The sequence below is a fragment of the Oncorhynchus nerka genome, linkage group LG11, assembly GCF_034236695.1.
Source record: "Oncorhynchus nerka isolate Pitt River linkage group LG11, Oner_Uvic_2.0, whole genome shotgun sequence".
NCBI lineage: Eukaryota > Metazoa > Chordata > Actinopteri > Salmoniformes > Salmonidae > Oncorhynchus > Oncorhynchus nerka.
Genome location: NC_088406.1, coordinates 65,737,503 through 65,763,964, shown reverse-complemented (window position 1 = coordinate 65,763,964; position 26,462 = coordinate 65,737,503). Strand labels below are relative to the sequence as shown.

Below are 26,462 nucleotides of genomic sequence, written 5' to 3'. Positions count from 1 at the left end.
AGAAATTAACTTTATTTCCTAAATACAAAGCGTTATGTTTGAGACAAATCCAACGCCACTTAGTACCACTCTTCATATTTACAAGCATTGTCATCGGCAAGGACTAGAGTTGTTTTTAGGATAAAACTATATGGAATGGACCTAAGCACAGGTAAAATCCTAGAGGAAAACCTGGTTGTCTGCTGTCCGACAGACACCGGGAGACAAATCCACCTTTCATCAGGGCAATAACCAAAAAAAAAAAGAGGCCAAATATACACTGGTTGCTTACCAAGACGACATTGAATGTTCTTGAGTGGTCTAGTTAGTTGACTTAAATCCACTTAAATCTATGTCAAGACCTACAATTGGCTGTCTAGGAATGATCAACAACCAACTTGACAGAGATTGAAGAATTTAAATAACAAATGTGCAAATATTGTACAATCCAGGTGTGCAAAGCTCTTAGACTTACACTTATCAGTCTTTCTGGGTAATCACTGCCAAAGGTGATTCTAACATGCATTGACTCAGGGGTGTGAACACTTTTGTAAAAAATAAATATATATTTTTTAAAGAAAAAATTGTCACTTTGTAATTACGGGGTATTGTAATTTTTTAAAATTTATTGAACCTTTATTTAACTAGGCAAGTCTTATTTACAATGATGGCCTACACCGGCCAAACCCTTGACGCTGGGCCAATTGTGCGCCGCCCTATGGGACTCCCAAACATTGTCGGTTGTGATACAGGGATGCGTGTAGATGGGTTTTTGTTGTTGATTTAACCCATTTTCAAGTCAGGCTGCAACACAACATGTGGAATAAGTCAAGATGTACGAAAACCTTCTGAAGGCACTGTACAAATGGATTATTGTACACATGTATTTACTATTCAACTTCATGTACATGAATTATCAATCCCTGTCATCCACACCAGAGCCACCTCTGTAGAATAAAAGGCTGTCAAACATCAACAAGGTAGACCCAGAAGCAAGTGAAATGTGATTTTTGCTGAATTCCATTCACACGCCGATTCTGTTCACATGGATTGACACAGCAGCTAGTTTGTATTCAAATACTTTTTATTTAGTGTGATTTCATATCACCCTTAGTCAGTATAGTACAGCGAGCGTACAAAGTCTTTCATTTGTATGCGTGTGTGAGTAATGCCTACTTTGAGCAGTCTAAACTTCTACTCCTGTTGGTCTCTACTGAACTCTTCACGCAACCAGACACACATTCTCAGTTTGAAACACACAAAAAAAAACATTGGGGGAAGGCTTTTACAATTAAAAAGGTCAGCAATAGGGCACGCTCCCAGAAGACTGGAGGCCAGCGAGGTCACAGGTTAAAGGTCGTCGTCTTCATCTGGAAGCCCTGTTTCTGCGGCAATCTGGAGGCGTGAGGAAAAATTGTTTATTCATTATTTTTATCACCTGTAAAACGAAATAGTTGTTTGCAAGTTCCTGATGTAAATAAAAACAATGAAAATAAATAACACCTCGAACACTGACCCAGCGTGTGTGTACGGTGTATAGCGTGTGTGTACGGTGTATAGCGTGTGTGTACGGTGTATAGCGTGTGTGTACGGTGTATAGCGTGTGTGTACGGTGGATAGCGTGTGTGTACGGTGTATAGCGTGTGTGACTTCTGCATGTGTGTGTCTTCTGCCTGTGTGTACGGTGTATAGCGTGTGTGACTTCTGCCTGTGTGTGTCTTCTGCTTGTGTGTACGGTGTATAGCGTGTGTGTACGGTGTATAGCGTGTGTGACTTCTGCATGTGTGTGACTTCTGCATGTGTGTACGGTGTATAGCGTGTGTGTACGGTGTATAGCGTGTGTGACTTCTGCCTGTGTGTGTCTTCTGCCTGTGTGTACGGTGTATAGCGTGTGTGACATCTGCATGTGTGTACGGTGTATAGCGTGTGTGACATATGCATGTGTGTACGGTGTATAGCGTGTGTGACATATGCGTGTGTGTACAGTGTATAGTGTGTGTGACATCTGCATGTGTGTACGGTGTATAGCGTGTGTGACATATGCGTGTGTGTACGGTGTATAGCGTTTGTCTTCTGCCTGTGTGTACGGTGTATAGCGTGTGTACGGTGTATAGCGTGTGTGACTTCTGCATGTGTGTGTCTTCTGCCTGTGTGTGTCTTCTGCCTGTGTGTACGGTGTATAGCGTGTGTGACTTCTGCCTGTGTGTACGTTGTATAGCGTGTGTGACTTCTGCCTGTGTGTACGGTGTATAGCGTGTGTGACTTCTGCCTGTGTGTACGGTGTATAGCGTGTGTGACTTCTGCCTGTGTGTACGGTGTATAGCGTGTGTGACTTCTGCCTGTGTGTACGGTGTATAGCGTGTGTGACTTCTGCCTGTGTGTACAGTGTATAGCGTGTGTGACTTCTGCTTGTGTGTACAGTGTATAGCGTGTGTGTACGGTGTATAGCGTGTGTGACTTCTGCATGTGTGTGTCTTCTGCCTGTGTGTACGGTGTATAGCGTGTGTGTACGGTGTATAGCGTGTGTGTACGGTGTATAGCGTGTGTGTACGGTGTATAGCGTGTGTGACTTCTGCCTGTGTGTACGGTGTATAGCGTGTGTGTACGGTGTATAGCGTGTGTGACTTCTGCATGTGTGTGTCTTCTGCCTGTGTGTACGGTGTATAGCGTGTGTGTACGGTGTATAGCGTGTGTGACTTCTGCATGTGTGTGTCTTCTGCCTGTGTGTACGGTGTATAGCGTGTGTGACTTCTGCATGTGTGTGTCTTCTGCATGTGTGTATGCACCTTAAGGTCGTTCTCGTACTGCGCAGCCAGGGAGGCATCCATGACGACTTCTGGGGGGGCGAGGGCTGGCATCTCCACAAACTCTAGGTTGGGGTCTCCTACCAGCTTCCTGGCCAGCCACAGGAAGGGCTTCTCAAAGTTGTAGTTACTCTTGGCTGAGATGTCATAGTACTGATGGGGAGGTGGAGTGTGTCAGTCAATTAGGTATGGTCTTCTCTATCCAGGCTCTCTCTCGCCCTCTCATTCACACACACAAGTCAAAGGTTTATAAACACCTACTCATTCAAGGGTTTTTCTTTATTTGTACTTTTTTTCAACAATTTAGAGTAGTGAATACATCAAAACTATGAAATAACACATATGGAATCATGCAGTAACCAAACAATTATATTTTACATTCTTCAACATAGCCACTCTTTTCCTTGATGACAGCTTGGCACACTCTTGGTATTCTCTCAACCAGCTTTATGAGGAAGTCACCTGGATGGCTTTTGCAACAGTCTTGAAGGAGTTCCCACATATTCTGAGCACTCGTTGGCTGCTTTTCCTTCACTCTGCAGTCCAACTCATACCAAACCATCTCAATTGGGTTGAGGTCAGGTGATTGTGATCTGCTTTGCTTATTTGAGCGGTTCTTGCCATAATATGGTATTCCACATACCACACCTAGCTTGTCACAACACATCTGATTGGCTCAAATGCATTAAGGAAAATAATTCCACAAATTAACAAGGCACACCTGTTAATTGAAATGCATTCCAGGTGGCTATCTCATGAAGCTGGTGTGCAAAGTTGTCAAAAAGGCAAAGAGTGGCTACTTTGAAGAATCTCAAATATAAAATACTTTTTTGGTTACTACATGATTCCATGTGTGTAATTTCATTGTAGTGATCTCTTCACTATTATTCTACAATGTAGAACATAGTAAAAAATAAAGAAAAACCCTTGAATGAGATGGTGTCCAAACTATCTAATCAAATCTATTTTGGCTAATTAAATGCTATTTTAGCTCTCCCACCTAAAAAAAGGAACCAAGGAAGGGAGAAACACTGCAGACACCGCACTCCAGCTGAGGCATACAGTTGAAGTCAGAAGTTTACATACACCTTATCCAAATACATTTAAACTCAGTTTCACAATTCCTGACATTTAAGCCTAGTAAAAATGCCCTGTCTTAGGTCCGTCAGGACCACCACTTTATTTTAAGAATGTGAAATGTCAGAATAATGATTTATTTCAGCTAATTTCTTACATCACATTCCCAGTGGGTCAGAAGTTTACATGCAGTCTATTAGTATTCAGTAGCATTGTCTTTAAAATTGATTAAGTTGGGTCAAACGTTTTGGGTAGCCTTCCACAAGCTTCCCACAATAAATTGGGGGAATTTTGGCCCATTCCTCCTGACAGAGCTGGTGTAACTGAGTCAGGTTTGTTTGCCTGCTTGCTCGCACACACCTTTTCAGGTCTGTCCACAAATTTTATATGGGATTGAGGTCAGGGCTTTGTGATGGCCACTCCAATACCTTGACCACGTTGCCCTTATGCCATTTTGACGCAACTTTGGAAGTATGCTTGGGGTCATTGTACATTAGGAAGACCCATTTGCAACCAAGCTTTAACTTCCAGACTGATGTCTTGAGATGTTGCTTCAATATACCCACATAATTTTCCTTCCTTATGACGCCATCTATTTTGTGAAGTGTACCAGTCCCTCCTGCAGCAAAGCACCCCCACAAAATGATACTGCCACCCCCGTGCTCCACGGTTGGGTTGGTGTTCTTCGGCTTGCAAGTCTCCTCCTTTTTCCTCCAAACATAATGATGGTCATTATGGCCAAACAGTTCTATTTGTGTTTCATCAGACCCGAGGACATTTCTCCAAAAAGTACGGTCTTTGTCCCCATGTGCAGTTGAATACCGTAGTCTGGCTTTTTTAATGGCGGTTTTGGAGCAGTGGCTTCTTCCTTGCTGAGTGGCCTTTCAGATTATGTTGATATAGGGCTCGTTTTACTGTGGACATAGATACTTTTGTACCCGTTTCCTCCAGCATCTTCACAAGGTCCTTTGCTGTTATTCTGGGATTGATTTGCACTTTTCACACCAAAGTACGTTCATCTCTAGGAGACAGAACGCATCTCCTTCCTGAGGGGTATGTTGGCTGTGTGGTCCCATGGTGTTTATATTTGCGTACTATTGTTTGTACAGATGAACATGGTACCTTCAGGCGTTTGGAAATTGCTCCCAAGGATGAACCAGACTTGTGAAGGTCTACAATTGTTTTTCTGAGGTCTTTACTGATTTATTTTGATTTTCCCATAACGTCATGCAAAGAGGCACTGAGTTTGAAGGTAGGCCTTGAAATACATCCACAGGTATACCTCCAATTGAGTCAAATAATGTACATTTCCCTATCAGAAGCTTCTAAAGCCTCAACATAATTTTCTGGAATTTTCCAAGCTGTTTAAAGGCAGTCAACTTAGTGTATGTAAACTTCTGACCCACTGGAATTGTGATACAGTGACTTATAAGTGAAATAATCTGTCTGTAAACAATTGTTGGAAAAATGACTTGTGTCATGCAAAGTTGACGTCCTAACCGACTTGCCAAAACTATAGTTTGTTAACAAAAAATGTGTGGAGTGGTTAAAAAGCGAGTTTTAATGACTCCAAACTAAGTGTATGTAAACTTCCGACTTCAACTGTATATACTTGTAGAGACAGTGTTTTTTTTTTACCTGTCAACTAACACACCTATCTTAACATGTGCGTCGGGCTGGCGTTGCCACAGTTACCTGAAGGTTCTTCTTGCGGTGGAACACGATGCTCTTGGCTTTGACCTTCCTGTCCTTGATGTCCACCTTGTTTCCGCACAGGACTATGGGTATGTTCTCGCAGACGCGCACCAGGTCGCGGTGCCAGTTGGGCACGTTCTTGTAGGTGACGCGAGATGTGACGTCGAACATGATGATCGCACACTGGGCTGGAGAGAGATAGGGGAGAGAAGAGTGGAAGGGGGAGAGTAATCGAGTGTATCAGATAATCGTTAAATATGTGGAGTCCGTATCCATCCAAGTCATTTTGCACCAGAGGGTAAGATTGTGTAGAGATCTGAGGACAGGATGTGACCTACTCTGTTTCTACTACAATACAACACACGGACATGTGACCCACGGAAATGTGACGTACCCTGTATGTAGTAGCCATCTCTGAGCCCCCCAAACTTCTCCTGGCCGGCTGTGTCCCAGACATTGTACTTGATGGTCCCTCGAGTGGTGTGGAAGACCAAGGGGTGCACCTCTACTCCCAGAGTCGCTACAGGGGGAAGAGAAGGGTGAGCAAGGGGCAGGTCAGCCATGGTTCAGGGATCTAGAATAGTTTATACTCTTTTATGGATTGCCTTTTTCTTTTCGATCACGCTACCCACCTAGATAAAGTTAGCCACAATAAATTGTAATTCGTAACATAGAAGTATTGGAAATTACATATATGAATTGTAATTCATGACATATCATGCAAAATGGATGAGGGACATCCACAAATAAATGTCCTTCCCTTAACATAGCCTACCAAAGGGAAGGAGACAAATGTGCATTTACTATGTTACGTTTACCCCAGAGTCCAGGTTGAAAAACAATGAAGTATCCAAGACAGTCAGAAACGGTTTTCCACGTTGGCTAGCTAAATTCATGTGTTTCTGCGCATCATTGCGTCTTTTTAAGTCTACAATTATAAAGTTTGCCTGCAAACTAAGTTTCCCTCAGGAGAGAATTAAGTCTGATTATTGATTGAAGGTATGTATATTGAAGGACTCTAAGAAACTCACCAACGTATTTCTTTTCAAACTCTCCCGTTAAATGCCTCTTCACGAAGGTGGTTTTTCCTGTGCCTCCATCTCCGCACAACACTAGCTGAAACACGGGTAGTAATTAAAAGAACACATTGGACAAAAGGAATAGCAACTAAACACCAATGTAGTACTGGTTATTGCTAGACGAAGGAACAATTCCAAACCAAAGTGTGCATCCCAAATGACACCTATATACAGTGGCAAGAAAAAGTATGTGAACCCTTTGGAATTACCTGAATTTCTGCATAAATTGGTCATAAAATTGGATCTGCTCTTCATCTAAGTCACAAAAATAGACAAACACATTTCTGCTGAACTAATAAACAATTATATGTTTTCATGTCTTTATTGAACACACCGTGTAAACATTCACAGTGCATGGTGGGAAAAGTATGTGAACCCTTGGATTTAATAACTGGTTGACCATCCTGTGGCAGCAATAACCGCAACCAAACATTTTCTGTAGTTGCGTATCAGACCTGCACAATGGTCAGGAGGAATTTTGGACCATTCCTCTTTACAAAACTTTTTCAGTTCAGCAATATTCTTGGGATGTCTGGTGTGAACCACTCGAGGTCATGCCACAGCATCTCAATCCGGTTGAGGTCAGGACTATGACTGGGTCACTCCAGAAGGCGTATTTTCTTCTGTTGATTTATTTCTGTGTTTTGGGTCGTTGTCCTGTTGCATCACCCAACTTCTGTTGCGCTTCAATTGGCGGACAGAGCCTTACATTCTCCTACAAAATGTCTTGATAAACATGGGAATTCCTTTTTCCGTCGATGATAGCAAGCTGTCCAAGCCCTGAGGTAGCAAAGCAGCCCCAAACCATGATGCTCCCTCCACCATATTTTACAGTTGGGATGAGGTGTTGATGTTGTTGTGGAGTGCCTTTTTTTCTCCAGACAGTGTTATGTATTCCTTCCTTCCAAACAACTGAACTTTAGTTTCAGCTGTCCACAGAATATTTTGCCAGTAGCGCCGTGGAACATCCAGGTGCTCTTTTGCAAACTTGCAGCAATGTTTTTTTCTGGACAGCAGTGGCTTCTTCCGTGGTGTCCTCCCATGAAAACCATTCTTGTTTAGTGTTTTAAGTATCGTAGACTCGTCAACACAGATGTTAGCATAGTAGAAAGAGGAGGAAGGGAAGCGCTAGTAAGGTACACAATAGTACATTTTGGTAGATAGAAGGTGCTCTTTGGTAAAAAGGGTAAATTGGTTATCAAAAAGAAAGGAGGACCAAGGCACTCTTCATATAATTAATTAAAATGCCTTTATTAGTATGGTTCAATAGAAACAAAGTTGTTGTTTTTTTAAACGACGCGTTTCAGCTGCATGGCCTTCATCAGGGAGTACAAAAAAAAGAATACAATGTCCTCTTTTGAACAGCTTTTCCAATTAGCCCTAATTGGAAGAGTGAGTGGTTGCAAAATTGATTAGACACCTAGTAAGCAATACTATACACATTAAAAGGTGAAATACTGTAGCTATGTTATCATAAAAATACAACAAGCTAGAAGTATCAGAACACTTAGAAAGGTAGTTCTAAATAATGAATTTAATACAAAGATTGACCTGTTTCTACATCTGAAGGCCTGGTACAAGCAAAACATCTCTCCAACTACAGACGCCAGTGTCTTAGGTCAGGCAGTTTCTGTTCCCTCAAAAAGACCTTTTAAGCCCAAGTCCACTTTTTGTCCCATCGCCCAGAATGCCACACTAAACACATTTGCCAAGAAAGTGAAATTTGATGTGGAGAATCTGTTTAAGGGTAAAATTGACTCCAACCAAACATGATGTAATCTTTCTAAGACAGAGAGTGATGCAGTTGAATCATTGTCCAAAAATGAACGGATTGTGGTTAAAAAAGCAGACAAAGGTGGTGCTACAGTAGTGTGGAGTAAATTAGACAATGATGAATTCTACCAATCTCTTACCTTCAACCCTACTGAGGACCTAAAAACTGAAGTGAAAGGGATCCTCACAGATTCTAAGGAGAATGGCTACATTTCAGACAATGAGTTCAAATTTCTTTTCAATGGCAGTCCGCGTATGGCTTCTTTTAACCTTCCAAAAGTCCACAAAAATCTTGTAAATCCCCCAGCAGACCAGTCATTAGTGGTAATGAAAGTCTGACAGAACCCATCTCTAAGTACATTGATTACTTTATTAAGACTTTTCTGACGTCACTCACAGCCCATCTTCAAGATACCACAGATGTGTTGAACAAAATTAAAGAATTGAACAATATTGGTACAGCTTCCTTTTTAGTCACCATGGATGTGGAGTCTCTATACACCACCATTGAACATGAATGAACAAGGTTTGGCAGCTATGCACCATTTCTTGAGTACCCGACCTGAAACTGAGATGCCTCCTACAGAATTCATTGTCTCACTGACTTGAATGGACTCTTATTCATAACATCTTTATCTTTCAGGATCGTATTTTTAACAGGTTAAAGGATGTGCCATGGGAGCTACAGCCCTTCCTACGTTGGTTTGAACTTGAGTAAATGACTTCATTTTGGATCCTTCTAATAACCATTTCTTTGACCGGATTATGTGGTGGGGACGCTATATTGAGGATGTTTGCCTGTTTTGGTCCGGCTCAGAAGATGAACTTATTTCCTTCCACCAATACCTTAACAGCATTAACCCTAACGTCAAACTAACTATGGAGTACAGCAAGGATAACATTCATTAACCCTCACATCAAACTAACTATGGAGTACAGCAAGGATAACATTCATTAACCCTAACATCAAACTAACTATGGAGTACAGCAAGGATAACATTCATTAACCCTCACATCAAACTAACTATGTAGTACAGCAAGGATAACATTCATTAACCCTCACATCAAACTAACTATGGAGTACAGCAAGGATAACATTCATTAACCCTAACATCAAACTAACTATGGAGTACAGCAAGGATAACATTCATTAACCCTCACATCAAACTAACTATGGAGAACAGCAAGGATAACATTCATTAACCCTCACATCAAACTATGGAGAACAGCAAGGATAACATTCATTAACCCTCACATCAAACTAACTATGGAGTACAGCAAGGATAACATTCATTAACCCTCACATCAAACTAACTATGGAGAACAGCAAGGATAACATTCATTAACCCTCACATCAAACTAACTATGGAGTACAGCAAGGACAACATTCATTAACCCTAACATCAAACTAACTATGGAGTACAGCAAGGATAACATTCATTAACCCTCACATCAAACTAACTATGGAGAACAGCAAGGATAACATTCATTAACCCTCACATCAAACTATGGAGAACAGCAAGGATAACATTCATTAACCCTCACATCAAACTATGGAGAACAGCAAGGATAACATTCATTAACCCTCACATCAAACTAACTATGGAGAACAGCAAGGATAACATTCATTAACCCTCACATCAAACTAACTATGGAGAACAGCAAGGATAACATTCATTAACCCTCACATCAAACTAACTATGGAGAACAGCAAGGATAACATTCATTAACCCTCACATCAAACTAACTATGGAGAACAGCAAGGATAACATTCATTAACCCTCACATCAAACTACCTATGGAGAACAGCAAGGATAACATTCATTAACCCTCACATCAAACTAACTATGGAGAACAGCAAGGATAACATTCATTAACCCTCACGTCAAACTAACTATGGAGAACAGCAAGGATAACATTCATTAACCCTCACATCAAACTACCTATGGAGAACAGCAAGGATAACATTCATTAACCCTCACATCAAACTAACTATGGAGTACAGCAAGGATAACATTCATTAACCCTAACATCAAACTAACTATGGAGTACAGCAAGGATAACATTCATTAACCCTCACATTAAACTAACTATGGAGAACAGCAAGGATAACATTCATTAACCCTCACATCAAACTATGGAGAACAGCAAGGATAACATTCATTAACCCTCACATCAAACTACCTATGGAGTAGAGCAAGGATAACATTCATTAACCCTCACATCAAACTACCTATGGAGTACAGCAAGGATAACATTCATTAACCCTCACATCAAACTAACTTTGTAGTACAGCAAGGATAACATTCATTAACCCTCACATCAAACTAACTATGGAGTACAGCAAGGATAACATTCATTAACCCTCACATCAAACTAACTATGGAGTACAGCAAGGATAACATTCATTAACCCTCACATCAAACTAACTATGGAGAACAGCAAGGATAACATTCATTAACCCTCACATCAAACTATGGAGAACAGCAAGGATAACATTCATTAACCCTCACATCAAACTAACTATGGAGAACAGCAAGGATAACATTCATTAACCCTCACATCAAACTAACTATGGAGAACAGCAAGGATAACATTCATTAACCCTCACGTCAAACTAACTATGGAGAACAGCAAGGATAACATTCATTAACCCTCACATCAAACTACCTATGGAGAACAGCAAGGATAACATTCATTAACCCTCACATCAAACTAACTATGGAGTACAGCAAGGATAACATTCATTAACCCTAACATCAAACTAACTATGGAGTACAGCAAGGATAACATTCATTAACCCTCACATCAAACTAACTATGGAGAACAGCAAGGATAACATTCATTAACCCTCACATCAAACTATGGAGAACAGCAAGGATAACATTCATTAACCCTCACATCAAACTAACTATGGAGAACAGCAAGGATAACATTCATTAACCCTCACATCAAACTAACTATGGAGAACAGCAAGGATAACATTCATTAACCCTCACATCAAACTAACTATGGAGAACAGCAAGGATAACATTCATTAACCCTCACGTCAAACTAACTATGGAGAACAGCAAGGATAACATTCATTAACCCTCACATCAAACTACCTATGGAGAACAGCAAGGATAACATTCATTAACCCTCACATCAAACTAACTATGGAGTACAGCAAGGATAACATTCATTAACCCTAACATCAAACTAACTATGGAGTACAGCAAGGATAACATTCATTAACCCTCACATCAAACTAACTATGGAGAACAGCAAGGATAACATTCATTAACCCTCACATCAAACTATGGAGAACAGCAAGGATAACATTCATTAACCCTCACATCAAACTATGGAGAACAGCAAGGATAACATTCATTAACCCTCACATCAAACTAACTATGGAGAACAGCAAGGATAACATTCATTAACCCTCACATCAAACTAACTATGGAGAACAGCAAGGATAACATTCATTAACCCTCACGTCAAACTATGGAGAACAGCAAGGATAACATTCATTAACCCTCACATCAAACTACCTATGGAGAACAGCAAGGATAACATTCATTAACCCTCACATCAAACTAACTATGGAGAACAGCAAGGATAACATTCATTAACCCTCACATCAAACTAACTATGGAGAACAGCAAGGATAACATTCATTAACCCTCACGTCAAACTAACTATGGAGAACAGCAAGGATAACATTCATTAACCCTCACATCAAACTACCTATGGAGAACAGCAAGGATAACATTCATTAACCCTCACATCAAACTAACTATGGAGTACAGCAAGGATAACATTCATTAACCCTAACATCAAACTAACTATGGAGTACAGCAAGGATAACATTCATTAACCCTCACATCAAACTAACTATGGAGAACAGCAAGGATAACATTCATTAACCCTCACATCAAACTATGGAGAACAGCAAGGATAACATTCATTAACCCTCACATCAAACTATGGAGAACAGCAAGGATAACATTCATTAACCCTCACATCAAACTAACTATGGAGAACAGCAAGGATAACATTCATTAACCCTCACATCAAACTAACTATGGAGAACAGCAAGGATAACATTCATTAACCCTCACATCAAACTAACTATGGAGAACAGCAAGGATAACATTCATTAACCCTCACATCAAACTACCTATGGAGAACAGCAAGGATAACATTCATTAACCCTCACATCAAACTACCTATGGAGTACAGTAAGGATAACATTAATTTTTTGGACCTCGACATTAGTGAAAATGACAAAGGTTGTTTGCACACATCAATCTTTAGGAAGCCTACAGATGGGAATACCATTCTGAGGGCAGACAGCTTTCACCCCAAAAGGCCTAAAAGAGAATATTCCATAAGGCCAATTCTAAAGAGTCCGCAGAATTTGCGATCAGGAAACAGACTACAGTGTCAAATCTGCTGAATTGGAGAATCGCTTCTTGAATCGGGGCTACAGCGTTCAGGTCCTGAAAGATGTCGGTATAAGGGCTGGATTACTTGACAGAGAGAACTTGTTGCGAAGGGGAGTGCCTCGTGATACATCAGAGAGTGCGTTTGATTTTTTATTACAAAATACAGCACTGAAGCAAAGAACATTAAAAGAATCATTAAAAATAATTGGGGAATCATACAAAGTGATACGCTACTACGCCAAGTCCTTCCCGAGCCACTAGTCATAAGCTTTAAGAGATGTCCGACCCTAAATGACAAATTAGTCCACAGTTATCTTCCGGGTGACTCTCAAAAAAAACTTAGCTTGACCACAAACCCAAGGGCTCTTTTAAATGTAACCATTGCAACCATTGCAGAAACATTGCACAGAAGAAGTATTTTGTTGACACAGCTTCCAAAATTGAGTTTTAAGTCAAGCATTTCATTAACTGCAAAACCACTCATGTCATCTATAGATTGGAATGTCCACAGTGCAAGGTGTTCTACATTGGACGGACAAAGAGACACCTTCAAGACCGCTTTGCAGAACACAAGTATGCCATACGGGTAGGCAATGAAGACTACCCCATGGCAAGGCACTAGAAGTCCTTACACCATGGCAACCCTGGCTCCCTACAAGCTATGGGTATTGATCATATTCCGGCCTCTATTAGAAAAGGGGACCGTCTTAAACAGTTAAACCAAAGGGAAAGTTTTTGGATTTACAAACTACAAGCCACTAAATACCCTGGTTTAAATGAAGATATGGATTTCGCACCCTTCCTGTAGGGTCGTGATAGGTCCATTTGCTGTCATCTAGTGGACATTTTGCTCAATTGCCCTCAGCTATGTTTAGACTGTTGTTGTTGTTCATGTTTTTCTGTGTTCTTGTGTACTATGGAATATATTGTTTTCTTATTCTTGACACTTCTCCCAGTCACATTTAAGGTTAGAACTACCTTTCTAAGTGTTCTGATACTTCTAGCTTGGAGTTGTATTTTTATGATAACATAGCTACAGTATTTCACCTTTTAATGTGTATAGTATTGCTTACTAGGTGTCTAATCAATTTTGCTACTACTCCCTCTTCCAATTAGGGCTAATTGGAAAAGCTGTTCAAAAGAGGACATTGTATTCTTTTTTTTTTGTACTCCCTGATGAAGGCCATGCAGCCGAAACGCGTCGGTTTAAAAAAAAACTTAGTTTCTATTGAACATGCCATACCAATAAAGGCATTTGAATTAATTATATGAAGAGTGCCTTGGTCCTCCTTTCTTTTTGATGACAGATGTTAGCATGTTCCAGAGATTTCTGTAAGTCTTTAGCTAACACTCAAGGATTCTTCCTAACCTCATTAAGCATTCTGCGCTGTGCTCTTGCAGTCATCTTTGTAGGACGGCCATTCCTAGGGAAAGTAGCAACAGTGCTGAACTTTCTCTATTTATAGACAATTTGTCCAACCATGGATTGATGAATATCAAGGCTTTTAGGGATACTTTTGTAACCCTTTCCAGCTTTATCCAAGTAATCAATTATTAATATTAGGTCTTCTGAGATCTCTTTTCTTCAATCAGGCAATGCTTAATGGGGCCAAAGCCCTATGGGCCCTAGTCAAAAGTTGTGCACTATATAGGGAATAGGGTGCCATAAGACACAGTCAAAGACTCACCTTAAATTGTACATCTGGTTCTGCCATAGCAGTATGTTCTCTGTGTTGGTGATTATACGCTGAAATAACAAGAGGAGAAAAACAGGTTAATAATGGGCAATGTTTGTGTCCCAAATGGCACCCTTTCAACTTTACAGAGCACTACTTTTGACAAGAGACCAGAGCTCTGCTCAAAATACAGTATCAATCATCAATAGAAGAAGCCACAAGAGGTGCTGCTGGTGTGATGTGTCTTCAGAACAATACCTGCCAAAAGTGACTAGGCTGAAAACCCAGCCTGGTCTCAGACTACACGTAACATAGTAAAAATAAATCCAGGACACTCACATTAGTGTGATATGTTATGTTTGGCATGGTTAATAAGACAAAGTTACTTAAGGCAAACACGAAAGGAGGTTGGTTGGTCGGGGTGGATGGGTAGGCGCATAACATAAAAGTCTAGCAACCCAAAAGTTGAGCTTTCGAATCTCATCGCGGACAAATTTAGCATTTTAGGAAACACTTTCTACTTTGCATGTTATATATAGTTAAACCTTACACCTAAACTTAACCCTGACCATAAACCCCTAACCTAACTAATGTTAGCCATCTAACTAACGTTAGCCACAATACATTGCAATTTGTAGGATATACGTATTGCAAAATGACATATACAAATTGTAATTTATAACATATGATGCGAAATGGATGACGGACATCCACAAATTAATTTACTTCCCTTACGAAATGTAACATATCCTACCACAGGGAAGGAGACAAATGTACATTTACTATGTTACGTCTACGCCAGAGTCCAGGTTGAAAAACAATGACGAGTATCCAAGACAGTCAGAAACTGCTTTTCCAATAGAAATCCCAGATGACGCTTTTAGGCGATGTCATGGCGACGTTGGCTAGCTAAACTCACGTGCAGAAACACGTCATCGTGTCTTTTTGTCAACAATTATAGTTCACATAGAGAATATACTTCACAAAAATATAAAGGCAACATGCAAGAATGTCAACGATTTTCATATAAGTAAATCAGTCAATGTTTATAACACCTTGACCCCACCAATACATAAATTTAGATTGACGTGTGGATTTGTCTTTATACGAATACAAATGTTGTCGATATTTAGAAAATATCCATTATATCTACCGTTTCAATTACATGTTGCAATTACTTTATTTGCGACATTGCGTTGTCGAATAAACCTGGGCCAATGGAAACCTGCCTAATGGAAGTGATCCAACTGTACACACCGTATTGATGCAGTTATAGCGTGCTATAGTATCAGCACATGTGCAATGCAATTGGAAGTCCAGTCAACCCCCATATTTAACGAGATACAGCACTTTTTCCATGAGGCTTCGCGTTACACATGGTCCAGTAGCTAATCATTTATTTGTACGAAAATATACCAATTTTTTTTTTTTTAAAAGAGTGTTGCATTTACAACTCTATATGGACACACTGAAATTGCAGCTCGAGTGTAACAAGTTGATATGCTAGCTCTCTAGCTCGCGCCACTGGGAACCAATGTCTTCCTACTATGCTAACAAGCTATCAAACGTTAGCTAGGTAATATTAGACATCTAAACTTTGTTTAGGACGAGGCATGTGTCAATACAATAACTCTAATCCCTGTATTCAGATATTTGAATATATGTCTGTGTTTTGACATGGCAGAGTAAATGGATCATATTTTCTAAACTCTTAAATCCACACTTACCCCCACGGTGTCGGATGGAATAACTAGCTAGGCGCTAAAGGTGCTTTGGGCCTTCAAGCACCTTCGACGAATTTGGTTAATGTATGTGACGTTTTTTGGTTGTTGCCTGTATCACGTGATCTCTGACATGGTTGCGAGAAAAGGTTGTTGAGTTTAAAAAAAATCAAAGACATTACAATATGAATATAGAAACTGCTTCTCCAATAGACCGGTTGGTTTGTTTAGCAACAAAACTGACAGGTGCACGACTATGGGGCAAAACAGACGGGGTTGGGTTAGATTGAGGACAACATGTAAACTACACCGAGTGAGTGTACAAAACATCCGGAACACCTCTTCCGATTACAGACTATCCAGGTGAAAGCTATGATCCCTTATTGATGTCACCTGTTAAATCCACTTCAATCAGTGTAGATGAAAGGAAGGAGGGCAGGTTAAACATGGATTGTGTATGTGTGCCATTCAGAGTGTGAATGTGCAATAGAAAATATTTAAGTGTCTTTGAACAGGGTATGGTAGTAGGTGCCAGGCACACTGGTTTGAGTATGTCAAGAACTGCAATGCTACTGGATTTTCACACTCAAACAGCTTCCTGTGTGTATTGAGAACGCTCCACCACCCGAAGGACATCCAGCCAATTTGACACAACTGTGGGAATTATTGGAGTCAACATCGGCCAACATCTCTGTGGAAAGCTTTTGACACCTTGTAGAGTCCATGCCCAATGAATTGAGGCTGTTCTGAGGGCAAAGGAGGTCAAACTCATAAGGAAGGTGTTCCTAATATTTTGTACACTATATTCAATGAGCACTGGTCTCTCAAATACATCATTATTTTTTGAAAAAAATACATTTTTATTTAACCAGGTTGGAAAGTTGAGAACAAGTTCTCATTTACAACGGCGACCTGGCCAAGATAAAGCAAAGCGGTGCAACATAAACAACAACAGAGTTACACAAGGGATAAACAAACGTACAGTCAAGTAGAGCTACTGGGGGCAAAAAAATAAATAACAGTATTGGGATGAGGTAGTTGGGTGTGCTATTTACAGATGGCCGGTGTACAGGTACAGTGATCGGTAAGCTGCTCTGACAGCTGATGCTTAAAGTTAGTGAGGGAGATTATGTCTCCAGCTTCAGTAATTTTTGCAATTAATTCCAGTCATTGGCAGCAGAGAACTGGAAGGAAAGGCGGCCAAACGAGGTGTTGGCTTTGGGGAGATATACCTGCTGGAGCGTGTGCTACGGGTGGGTGTTGCTATAGTGACCAGTGAGCTGAGATAAGGTGGGGCTTTACCTAGTGTCAGGATTCACCTAGGGGTCATGATTTGGGGCTGTACAAATGTTTGATGTATTAGAATAATTGATTATGCTTATGTTAAATGCATAGAAGGGGAGGGGTTATAAGACCCCTCCCTCCTTACATTTATAGGGTCCTAGACTACAGATTTACAATATATATATTCATTATATCGTATTAGATTTGTTCCACAGTTGTTTGTTCTCTCTCTTTCTCTCTCTCTCTCATAAAGAAGACCCCTCTTAGAAATGTGTGACTGAGAAAAAACTCTGCAGGGAAGTGTGGGAGATAAGAGACTAGTCATACATTCCATAATAAATCAACTTTGGGGAGTGGACATTTTAGATATCACTGAAACTGTATGTTTGTATAGCTATGGATGCAGGGTTTTGGTCTCAAGAGTAAAAAGGTAATGACGTAGTCAGTGACAACACAACACGGGACTTCGGTTCAATAAAACAACTTGAGACCTTTTGTTTGATGCAGAACCTACTCGAAAACATGCGTGCTATGTTCCTGATTGTCAACTTCTGTCTGAAATTGGATTAATAAAAGTTTTTGAATTATTTAATTAAAGATATTGTCATAATGCTAATTTCACCAATGATTGACAAGGACGAAGTAGGAACGAACCCTAACATTTGGCGAGCTTGCCAGGAGTGTCACCCCGGTTGGTAGAGATTCCACACCATGTTGCCAGAGCTCAAAATTAAATAAGGTAAGCAGACACCCGTTTTATCTAAGTCTGTAATTAAATGGCATTTACTGGTGTGGTTTCCCTCTAACAAGTAAGCGGCACATCACTCAATCTAAATTATAGACATACGCATTGAATATGACATCGTTAGATTTTAGTTTGGAGAAATTACGTATCAGACTATGGGTGAAATGCATGATGTCAATATAGGATGAATGAAATTAAAGTTTGAAGATTTTAATTGTATTTGTTAGAGACAATTCAGAGCGACAATTGTCCGGTTTTCATATTATTTGTTATTTGGGTTGTAACACTCGCGCCAATTCTAGTTATTTTTTATTTTGTGGAGTTTATTTTGTAGAAGTACCCAATGAATGAGTTGAGTTGGTTATGAAAGGTGCGTTTGTATGTTTTTCATTGTTTGTCTGTGGATTATGGCGGGAGTTATTGGGTAATGGTCCAATGGTGGAATAAAAATGTAGAAATTATTTGAATAAAAGTTGAACGTATTTGTTGGTGACACTTTCCTACCATAGGACAGTATTGGTAACATTTTCATTAAAAAAGGTACTGTGTATCACCACCAGAGGGCACTGGTGTATACCATATTGCTGTTACTCTAGACAATTAAGATAAAACATTAGAAATTAAAGTCGTTTGGCATGCGGGTTTCTTTGTGAGGCCCGTGTGGGAATTATATTTGAGTTTAGTAGAACCAATTACTATAGTCTGGATTAAGTGAGACTGCATTCCTAATTCTACTCTCAACCACTGTTATTTAACACACTGAAAGGAGATAGAGGAATTTTTATAGGCATATTCATACACATTACACCCACTTTAGGATACCCATATAGAGGTTAGAGGACACATTACACGCAGGCTCTCTAAATAAAAAAACGGAGCATCATGGCACAGTCAAATCAGAATGAGGAGATTGGAGCAATGAAGCCTGTCACGCCTGTTGAATATATGCAAAATAAGTTTCCTGCTGTGGAATTTACAGACACTTAAGAAATGGCATGTATGGACTGAGATGGCGGGAGAAAGTAGATATCCAATAGCTGGTTCATTCAACAAGACTAGTTTGGATTTAGTCAAGGAGATCATTCAGACGGGAAGAATGGACAAGGAGAAGGGGATGAAGATGAAGTGCCCTTGTATCAGAAACTGTGATGGGGATGATGGTGCTGGACGGAAAAGGAGGCACAGTTGTTTCTACAGGCTCACCACAGCCTGCAGCTCCCCCACAGTCATATCTGTCACATCTGTGAACCTGGTGCCTGAAGGGTATGTGCTTTTCACCACTCAACATTATGGTGACCACAAACATGGACTGGGAGAGGAGGTGGGCCCGCCAGAGCCCTTCGTGAATGGAACAACACTCAATGCTGGACCTGTGGGCAGTTGGGGCATGTGAGTTTGCAATGGGGAAAATGGAAGAGGTTACGGCAGAGGAAAGTTTAGGCCTGAAAGAGGACACTTTGCTAATGACAGAGGACAGCCATGGCCAATGGGAAATCAGAACACCAACAGTTCTCATTTCCCTCGGGAGTCAACAATGAAGGTGCCCGACTCCCCTGCTCCATTATGAATTCATTGATGGAGGAGAAGAGCCAATGGTTACTCTTAAATGTCAATGGACATGACCTACCATTTCTAATAGACACTGGAGCTCCCTGTTCCTGTTTAGACAAACCTGGACAAGTTGTTTGGGCTTCCCTGAGCAAATCATCAGTAACAGTAACAGGACATCTGGACAGCCCAGGAATGTGTACCGGACATAGACTTACCGGACAAAGACTTGTTTGATGTACCTCTGCTTGACTCTGACATGGTGCTGTTCGTTGATGGTTCTGCCTATATAGATCAAAGCACAGGGTAGACGCATGTAGGATTATCTGAAGTAGATGTGATATTGAGGTTATACGGCCCCTTCCAGACCATTTATCAGCGCAACAGACAGATTTATTAGCTCTGACCACAGCTTGTGAATTGGGGGAAGGTCTTTACTGGCTACTCAGACTAGCAAGAGAGTTTACTACCACTGGCACTCCTATTAAAAACACCTTTTGTTGAACAGTTGTTTGAAGCTATGTGAAAACCTAACACATTGGCTATTGTTAAGGTTGAGACACACACGGGCTGGTGTGATAATGCTAGAATTGGTAACGGCATAGCTGATGAGGCGGCCAAATTGTCTGTTTTCCCTTTGTCAAACACATGCATTTGTATTTTTTTTAAAGTCGTTTGTATCATTTGAAACTACTGTTCTTGAGAAACAGCAGCAGGCTTGATATATCTTTTGTATGGCATGTCCTGTGTACCAACTACAATGTACAACGGCCAATGAACACCCCAGGGGTGAGACCTATGACCGACAGATAGACATAACTGAGACCTAGTGTGACCATCTTGAGTACATGAAGGAACTACCTTCTGTTGTAAATTTTCTCCACACTAGGAAAGCAGCAGAACCAATCCCAGGTGAAGACCCTGAGCAGCTACCCATAAACGTTGGAGAATGAGTGAAACCCGGGGTCCAAAAGCGAAAATGGAACCAACCACGATGGATGGGTGTGTTCCAGGTAACCGTGGTAACGCCAACGGTCCTGCGGGCAACGGAGCGGTCCGGCTGGCATCATCTCTCCCACTGCAAGCACCTCCCAGAGTGGTGCTTGCATGGGTGAGCGACTGGAGGGAGGGAAAGCAGGGCCCCGAGAACATCTGAAGGAGGAAGGAAGGTCCCGAGACAAAGGACAGAAGAACCAACAAGGTTCAGCCACAGAACCTGAAGAGTCCTCAGATGTCGAGGAAACCATCATACACACACTATGGTTGGTGAAACAAGGAAATTGCAACCATGGAAACACATGCAGGGTATTTATTGCTCTCCAAATCTTACCCGTTCCCTTGGTGGACGGGGATGTGGAAAATAATACATGGGTGAAGGCAGTGACATACATAGGATTACAGGGGAGGGGGAACACATCTGGCACACGGGTCATTATTTTCCAGAAACCCACCTCCACAGCATTTCGGTGGGGAACCCAGGCAGTACCAATTGGAAAGAATGATTTTGGATGTAGATTATTACTCCATTTTATGAAAAGGAACAATACTAGGTCTCGACAAAGAAAAAGCAATTATACTATTCTGATGTTGGTCAAAGGAGGAAGGAAGCAGCATGGGAAGTTGTAGTAATGGGTATATGGATTCATAATTTGACATACTCCATGCAGTCCCTTACTAATTTGATAAAACAAGGTTTTACTCAGTTGTCACTAAATGTGCAGAATTTGAAGGCAGTAGTGACCAGAGATGAAATGGCACATATTGGCTAAAGACAGGTCCCTTGGAATAAACGATGAGGATTACTGTGTCATGTTACTTCCTGACTCCTCTGACAACATGACAGCTAATATTAATGATCTGGCTAAGTTAGTAGGTGCTCTGTGAAAAGCTGACAACCCCATCTTTGACCAAATTGGACACTGGTTTAATGGTGTATTTGGAAACGTGATGGGTAAGGTAATGATGTCCAGGTCTGCCATGATTGTTCCGCTCCTGGTAGGACTACTGTGTTTTGCTTTTGATTTATGTATAATAAAGTGCTTGGCTAGAAAGACTGTTGAACATTTGGGGATTATGGGACACATGTATGTTGGGGTGGTCACAAGAAGGGAGCAAACTTACCTCTAATGTGGTAGAGCGAAGATATGGGAGATACTAGAGCTTGTCATAAATATATGGGTCAATTGAGAGAAGAGTATAGTGATAGGAGAAACTATGCTAAAGGGGATTTTAGTGTGTTAGACTTAGAGTAACAGGTGACAGGTGTAAACATTTCCAGGATAGGGGAAGGCATGGGAGCACCTTTTGGATGGATGTGGGCATGCAGTGACAAGGGGTATCTCACTCCCCCCATCCGGGAGGTATCAGAAATGTACATGTTAAGAATTCTGGTCACCGATCTTTTCAATGAAACGGGTAAAACCAACTCTGGGGTACTGAAGTGTGCCAAATGACTCATCCCAGACAATCAGGAAGCCTATGGTCATGTCCTACACCCGGGTGAGATTTTTGGTATGTCAATCATACCCTCCTGGGGTGTGGCTGTACTAGGAAAGTGGGTAAACAATTTAACCTACTCTTTACAGGCCCATATGAATTTAACGGTCTGAGAATTTGGCCAACTCATTAGATGTCCAAAATCTGAAAGCAGTCGTCAGCCGCCATGAGTTGTCTTTTGGCGAAGGAAGGAGGACACTGTAACGTACTAGGTATTATTGGTCCTGAAAATTGTTATGCTCCTCCCTGACTCTTAAGAATATGACTGAAATTATCGATAAGATTGCTGATCTTAGTGAAACTCTCTCAAAATCTGAAAAATCTGTTTTTGACTGATACTTAAAGGGAATTAGCCACAATTTCACATTATTATTCCAACCTCATAGTGTGGAAATATATATAAAATACAGGATAATAAATTGTTTTACTGCACTAGGCCTTTAAAAGAAGGCACTGCATTTCAGTGTAAGATGCATCACTACAGTCCCTGGTTTGAATCCAGGCTGTGATTGGGAATTCCATAGGGCTGTGCACAATTGGCCCAGTGCTGTCTGGGTTTGGCCGGAGTAGGCCATCATTGTAAATAAGTTGTTCTTAACTGACATGCCTAGTTAAATAAAGGTAAAATACAAATAGTCAACCCTGCACCTTAGAGGCTGCTGCCCTATGTACATAGACATGGAATCACTGGTCACTTTAATGATGTTTACATACTGATCTACTCATTTGATATGTATATACTGTACATTCTAATCAATTCCACTCCGACATTGCTCAACCTAATATTTGTTTCTTAATTCCATTCTTTTACTTTGCGATTGGTGTGTCGTTAGATACTACTGCACTGTTGGAGCTAGCAACACAAGCATTTCACTACACCCGCAATAACATCTTCTAAATATGTGACGACCACAACTTTATTTGATTTGTCTGTGTGGACGCACACGAGCCAGCCAGCCTTTATTGTACAATAAAGAACGTATCTCCTCGTTGTAACAATAGCTATGTTACCATTAACTTGTCCTGTGATTCTGTTGACATCGACGAATATGTATTCAATGCAAACGTTCTAATAAATTGGCGACAGCCTGTAAGCCCCTCCCACCTGCAGTGCCTTCAGAAAGTATTCACACCCTTTGAAATTGTGGTACAGTCTGAATTTTGAATTGATTCAATTCAGATTTTGTGTCACTAGGCTACACAATACCGCATAGCATCTAAGTGGAATGATGTTTTATTATTATTATTATTTTTTACAAATGAATACAAAATGAAAAGCTGAAATGACTTGAGTCAATAAGTATTCAACCCATTTGTTATGGCAAGCCTAAGTAAGTTCAGGAGTAAAAATGTACTTGACAAGTCACACAATACGTTGCATGGACTCACTCTGTGTGCAATAATAGTGTTTAATATGACTACCTGTAAGGTTCCTCAGTCGAGCAGTGAATTTCAAACACAGACTCAACCACAAAGACCAGGAAGGTTTTCCAATGCCTCGTAAAGAAGGGTACCTTTTGGTATTAAATATAACTAGGCAAGTCAGTTAAATCTTTGGGCTGAGATCCCGCTAACTGGATCGATATGACAACAGCCAGTGAAAGTGCAGGGCGCCAAATTCAAAACAACAGAAATCCCATAATTAAAATTCCTCAAACATACAAGTATTTTACACCATTTTAAAGATACACTTCTTGTTAATCCCACCACAGTGTCCGATTTCAAAAAGGCTTTACGACAAAAGTAAACCAAACGATTATGTTAGGTCAGAGCCAAGTCACAGAAAAACACAGCTATTTTTCCAGCCAAAAAGAGGAGTCACAAAAAGCAGAAATATAGATAAATTAATCACTACCCTTTGATGATCTTCATCAGATGACACTCATATGACTTCATGTTACACAATACATGTATGTTTTGTTTGATAAAGTTCATATTTATATCAAACAATCTCAGTATACATTGGCGCGTTACGTTCAGTAGTTCCAAAACAGCCGGTGATTTTGCAGAGAGCCACATCAATTTACAGAAATACTCATAACAAATATTGATAAAAGATACAACTATTATGCACGGAATTATAGATACGCTTCTCCTTAATGCAACCACTGTGTCAGATTTCAAAAAGCTTTACCGAAAAAGCACACCATGTATAATCTGAGTACAGCACTCAGAGACCAAAACAACCCAAACAGATATCCGGCATGTTGTGTAGTCAACAGAAGTCAGAAATAACATTATAAATATTCACTTACCTTTGATGATTTTCAACAGAATGCACTCCCAGGAATCCCAGTTCCACAATACATTTTTGTTTTGTTCGATAATGTCCATCATTTATGTCCAAATACCTCCTTTTTGTTTGCGCGTTTAGCCCAGTAATCCAAATTCATGACGCGCGATCACTAGGTGCAGACAAAAAGTCAAAAAAATTCCGTTACAGTCCGTAGAAACATGTCAAACGATGTATAGAATCAATCTTTAGGATGTTTTTAACATAACTCTTCAATAAGGTTCCAACCGGAGAATTCCTTTGTCTTCAGAAATGGAACTCAAGCTAACTCTCACGTGAACGCGTGTGGCCAGCTCGTGGCTCTCTGGCAGACCTCTGACTCATTCCCCTCTCATTCGCCCCCATTTCACAGTAGAAGCATCAAACAAGGTTCTAAAGACTGACATCTAGTGGAAGCCTTAGGAAGCACAATTTTCCCCCATAGACACTGTGCATTCGATAGGGAATGAGTTGAAAAACTACAAACCTCAGATTTCCCACTTCCTGGTTGGATTTTTTCCCAGGTTTTTGTCAGCCATATGAGTTCTGTTATATTCACAGACATCATTCAAACAGTTTTAGAAACTTTGGAGTGTTTTCTATCTAAATATGCATATATTAGCAACTGGGCCTGAGTAGCAGACAGTTTACTCTGGGCACCTTATTCATCCAAGCTACTCAATACTGCCCACAGCCATAACAAGTTAAGAACAAATTCTTATTTACAATGACGACCTAGGAACAGTGGGTTAGCTGCCTTGTTCAGGGGAAGACAGATTTTTACCTTATGGCCAGTCGTGTATAGCCGTAGCGGAAATTTTGGTGAGCTTATTTGACCTTTTCTGCTGCTTTTGAGATACGGTTCAATCCCTCCTTGGGGCACTACTTGATTGAGTAAATAAACAATCACAGTACAGTAACTATTGGTCACTCTTATGTATTATTCTAATATGTATTCATTATAAAATTGTGTCAGTTATTAATGATAAACCTTTAAACTGCACTCTTCCTCCCCTCCCTCTCTCTCCCCATCTCTCTATTTTTAAGCCCCAGATGTGTCACGTTCTGACCTGTCTTTATTTTAGTTGGTCAGGGCGTGAGTTGAAGTGGCCATTCTGTTGTTTTTCTAGGTTTTGTTCTGTTGTTATATTTCTGTGTTTGGCCTAGTATGGTTCTCAATCAGAGACAGGTGTCAGTCGTTGTCTCTGATTGGGAGCCATATTTAGGTAGCCTGTTTTCTATTGTGTTTTGTGGGTGGTTGCATACTGTGTTAGTGGTTTCACCATGCAGGACTGTTTCGGTTGTTTGTACTTTTGTTATTTTGTTCAGTTGATTTATTAAATATATCATTATGGACACTTACCACGCTGCACATTGGTCTGATCCTTGCTACTCCTCCTCTGAAGAGGAATTCTGTTACAAGATGACAAAACCTACACACAGTCCAAGGGTTGCAGGTCTGCCAACTTCCTTCTGGTCACACATTGTATTCAGAGAAATATCTAATAAACCAAAGATATTGCTTTAACTGTGAAGGTACTTTATTGCAGATATTTTTCCCAAATAAAATGGAGCATACATAAAATAAACAAGTTATTACAACTGATTTACATTGTGGATAATGTGTGTGAGTGCATGTTTTATTTTCCCTTGCCAGTCCCCCATCTCTGCTTTGTCAGTCCTGATAGGCCCAGTGTATGTACTTCTGGGTGAGGCAGTGGCGGTGAAATACATGGCAGATCTGAAAGAGAGATGCACAAAGTGACAGTAAGTAAACAGCTCAACAACATATCTGTGTGTACATGTGTGGTGTGAGTGAGCATATGCAAATATAATTCTGAATGACCTGTATCCATGTGGGAATCCTCAAAAGGGGGGGG

The 26,462-nt window shown here is 40.5% G+C and overlaps 1 protein-coding gene and 1 long non-coding RNA gene across 2 annotated transcripts; both read right to left on the bottom strand.

The window, feature by feature from the left end:
* Positions 1 to 1,042: 1,042 nt before the first annotated feature.
* LOC115137353 (GTP-binding nuclear protein Ran-like) lies at positions 1,043 to 16,476 on the bottom strand. Its single transcript, XM_029673636.2, has 7 exons — positions 16,244 to 16,476; positions 14,529 to 14,587; positions 6,587 to 6,671; positions 5,950 to 6,075; positions 5,556 to 5,743; positions 2,766 to 2,936; positions 1,043 to 1,374 (listed from the first exon to the last, which is right to left on the bottom strand). Exons 2-7 carry the CDS (start codon positions 14,553 to 14,555, stop codon positions 1,330 to 1,332), a joined length of 642 nt encoding a protein of 213 aa, XP_029529496.1. The 5' UTR covers positions 14,556 to 14,587; positions 16,244 to 16,476; the 3' UTR covers positions 1,043 to 1,329.
* Positions 16,477 to 26,101: 9,625 nt separating this feature from the next.
* LOC115137720 (uncharacterized) lies at positions 26,102 to 26,462 on the bottom strand. The gene is made up of 2 exons (XR_003864847.2): positions 26,429 to 26,462; positions 26,102 to 26,323 (listed from the first exon to the last, which is right to left on the bottom strand). It is a non-coding gene; the product is annotated as an uncharacterized LOC115137720 (long non-coding RNA).

Excerpts from the sequence above, each read along its gene's own strand:
- LOC115137353 (XM_029673636.2), bottom strand. The coding sequence starts at position 14,555 with ATGGCAGAACCAGATGTACAATTTAAG. Across the intron at positions 6,076-6,586 it reads GTTTGAAAAGAAATACGTTG|CGACTCTGGGAGTAGAGGTG; the intron begins GTGAGTTTCTTA and ends TTCCCCCTGTAG. Across the intron at positions 1,375-2,765 it reads AGTACGAGAACGACCTTAAG|ATTGCCGCAGAAACAGGGCT; the intron begins GTGCATACACAC and ends TCACGCCTCCAG.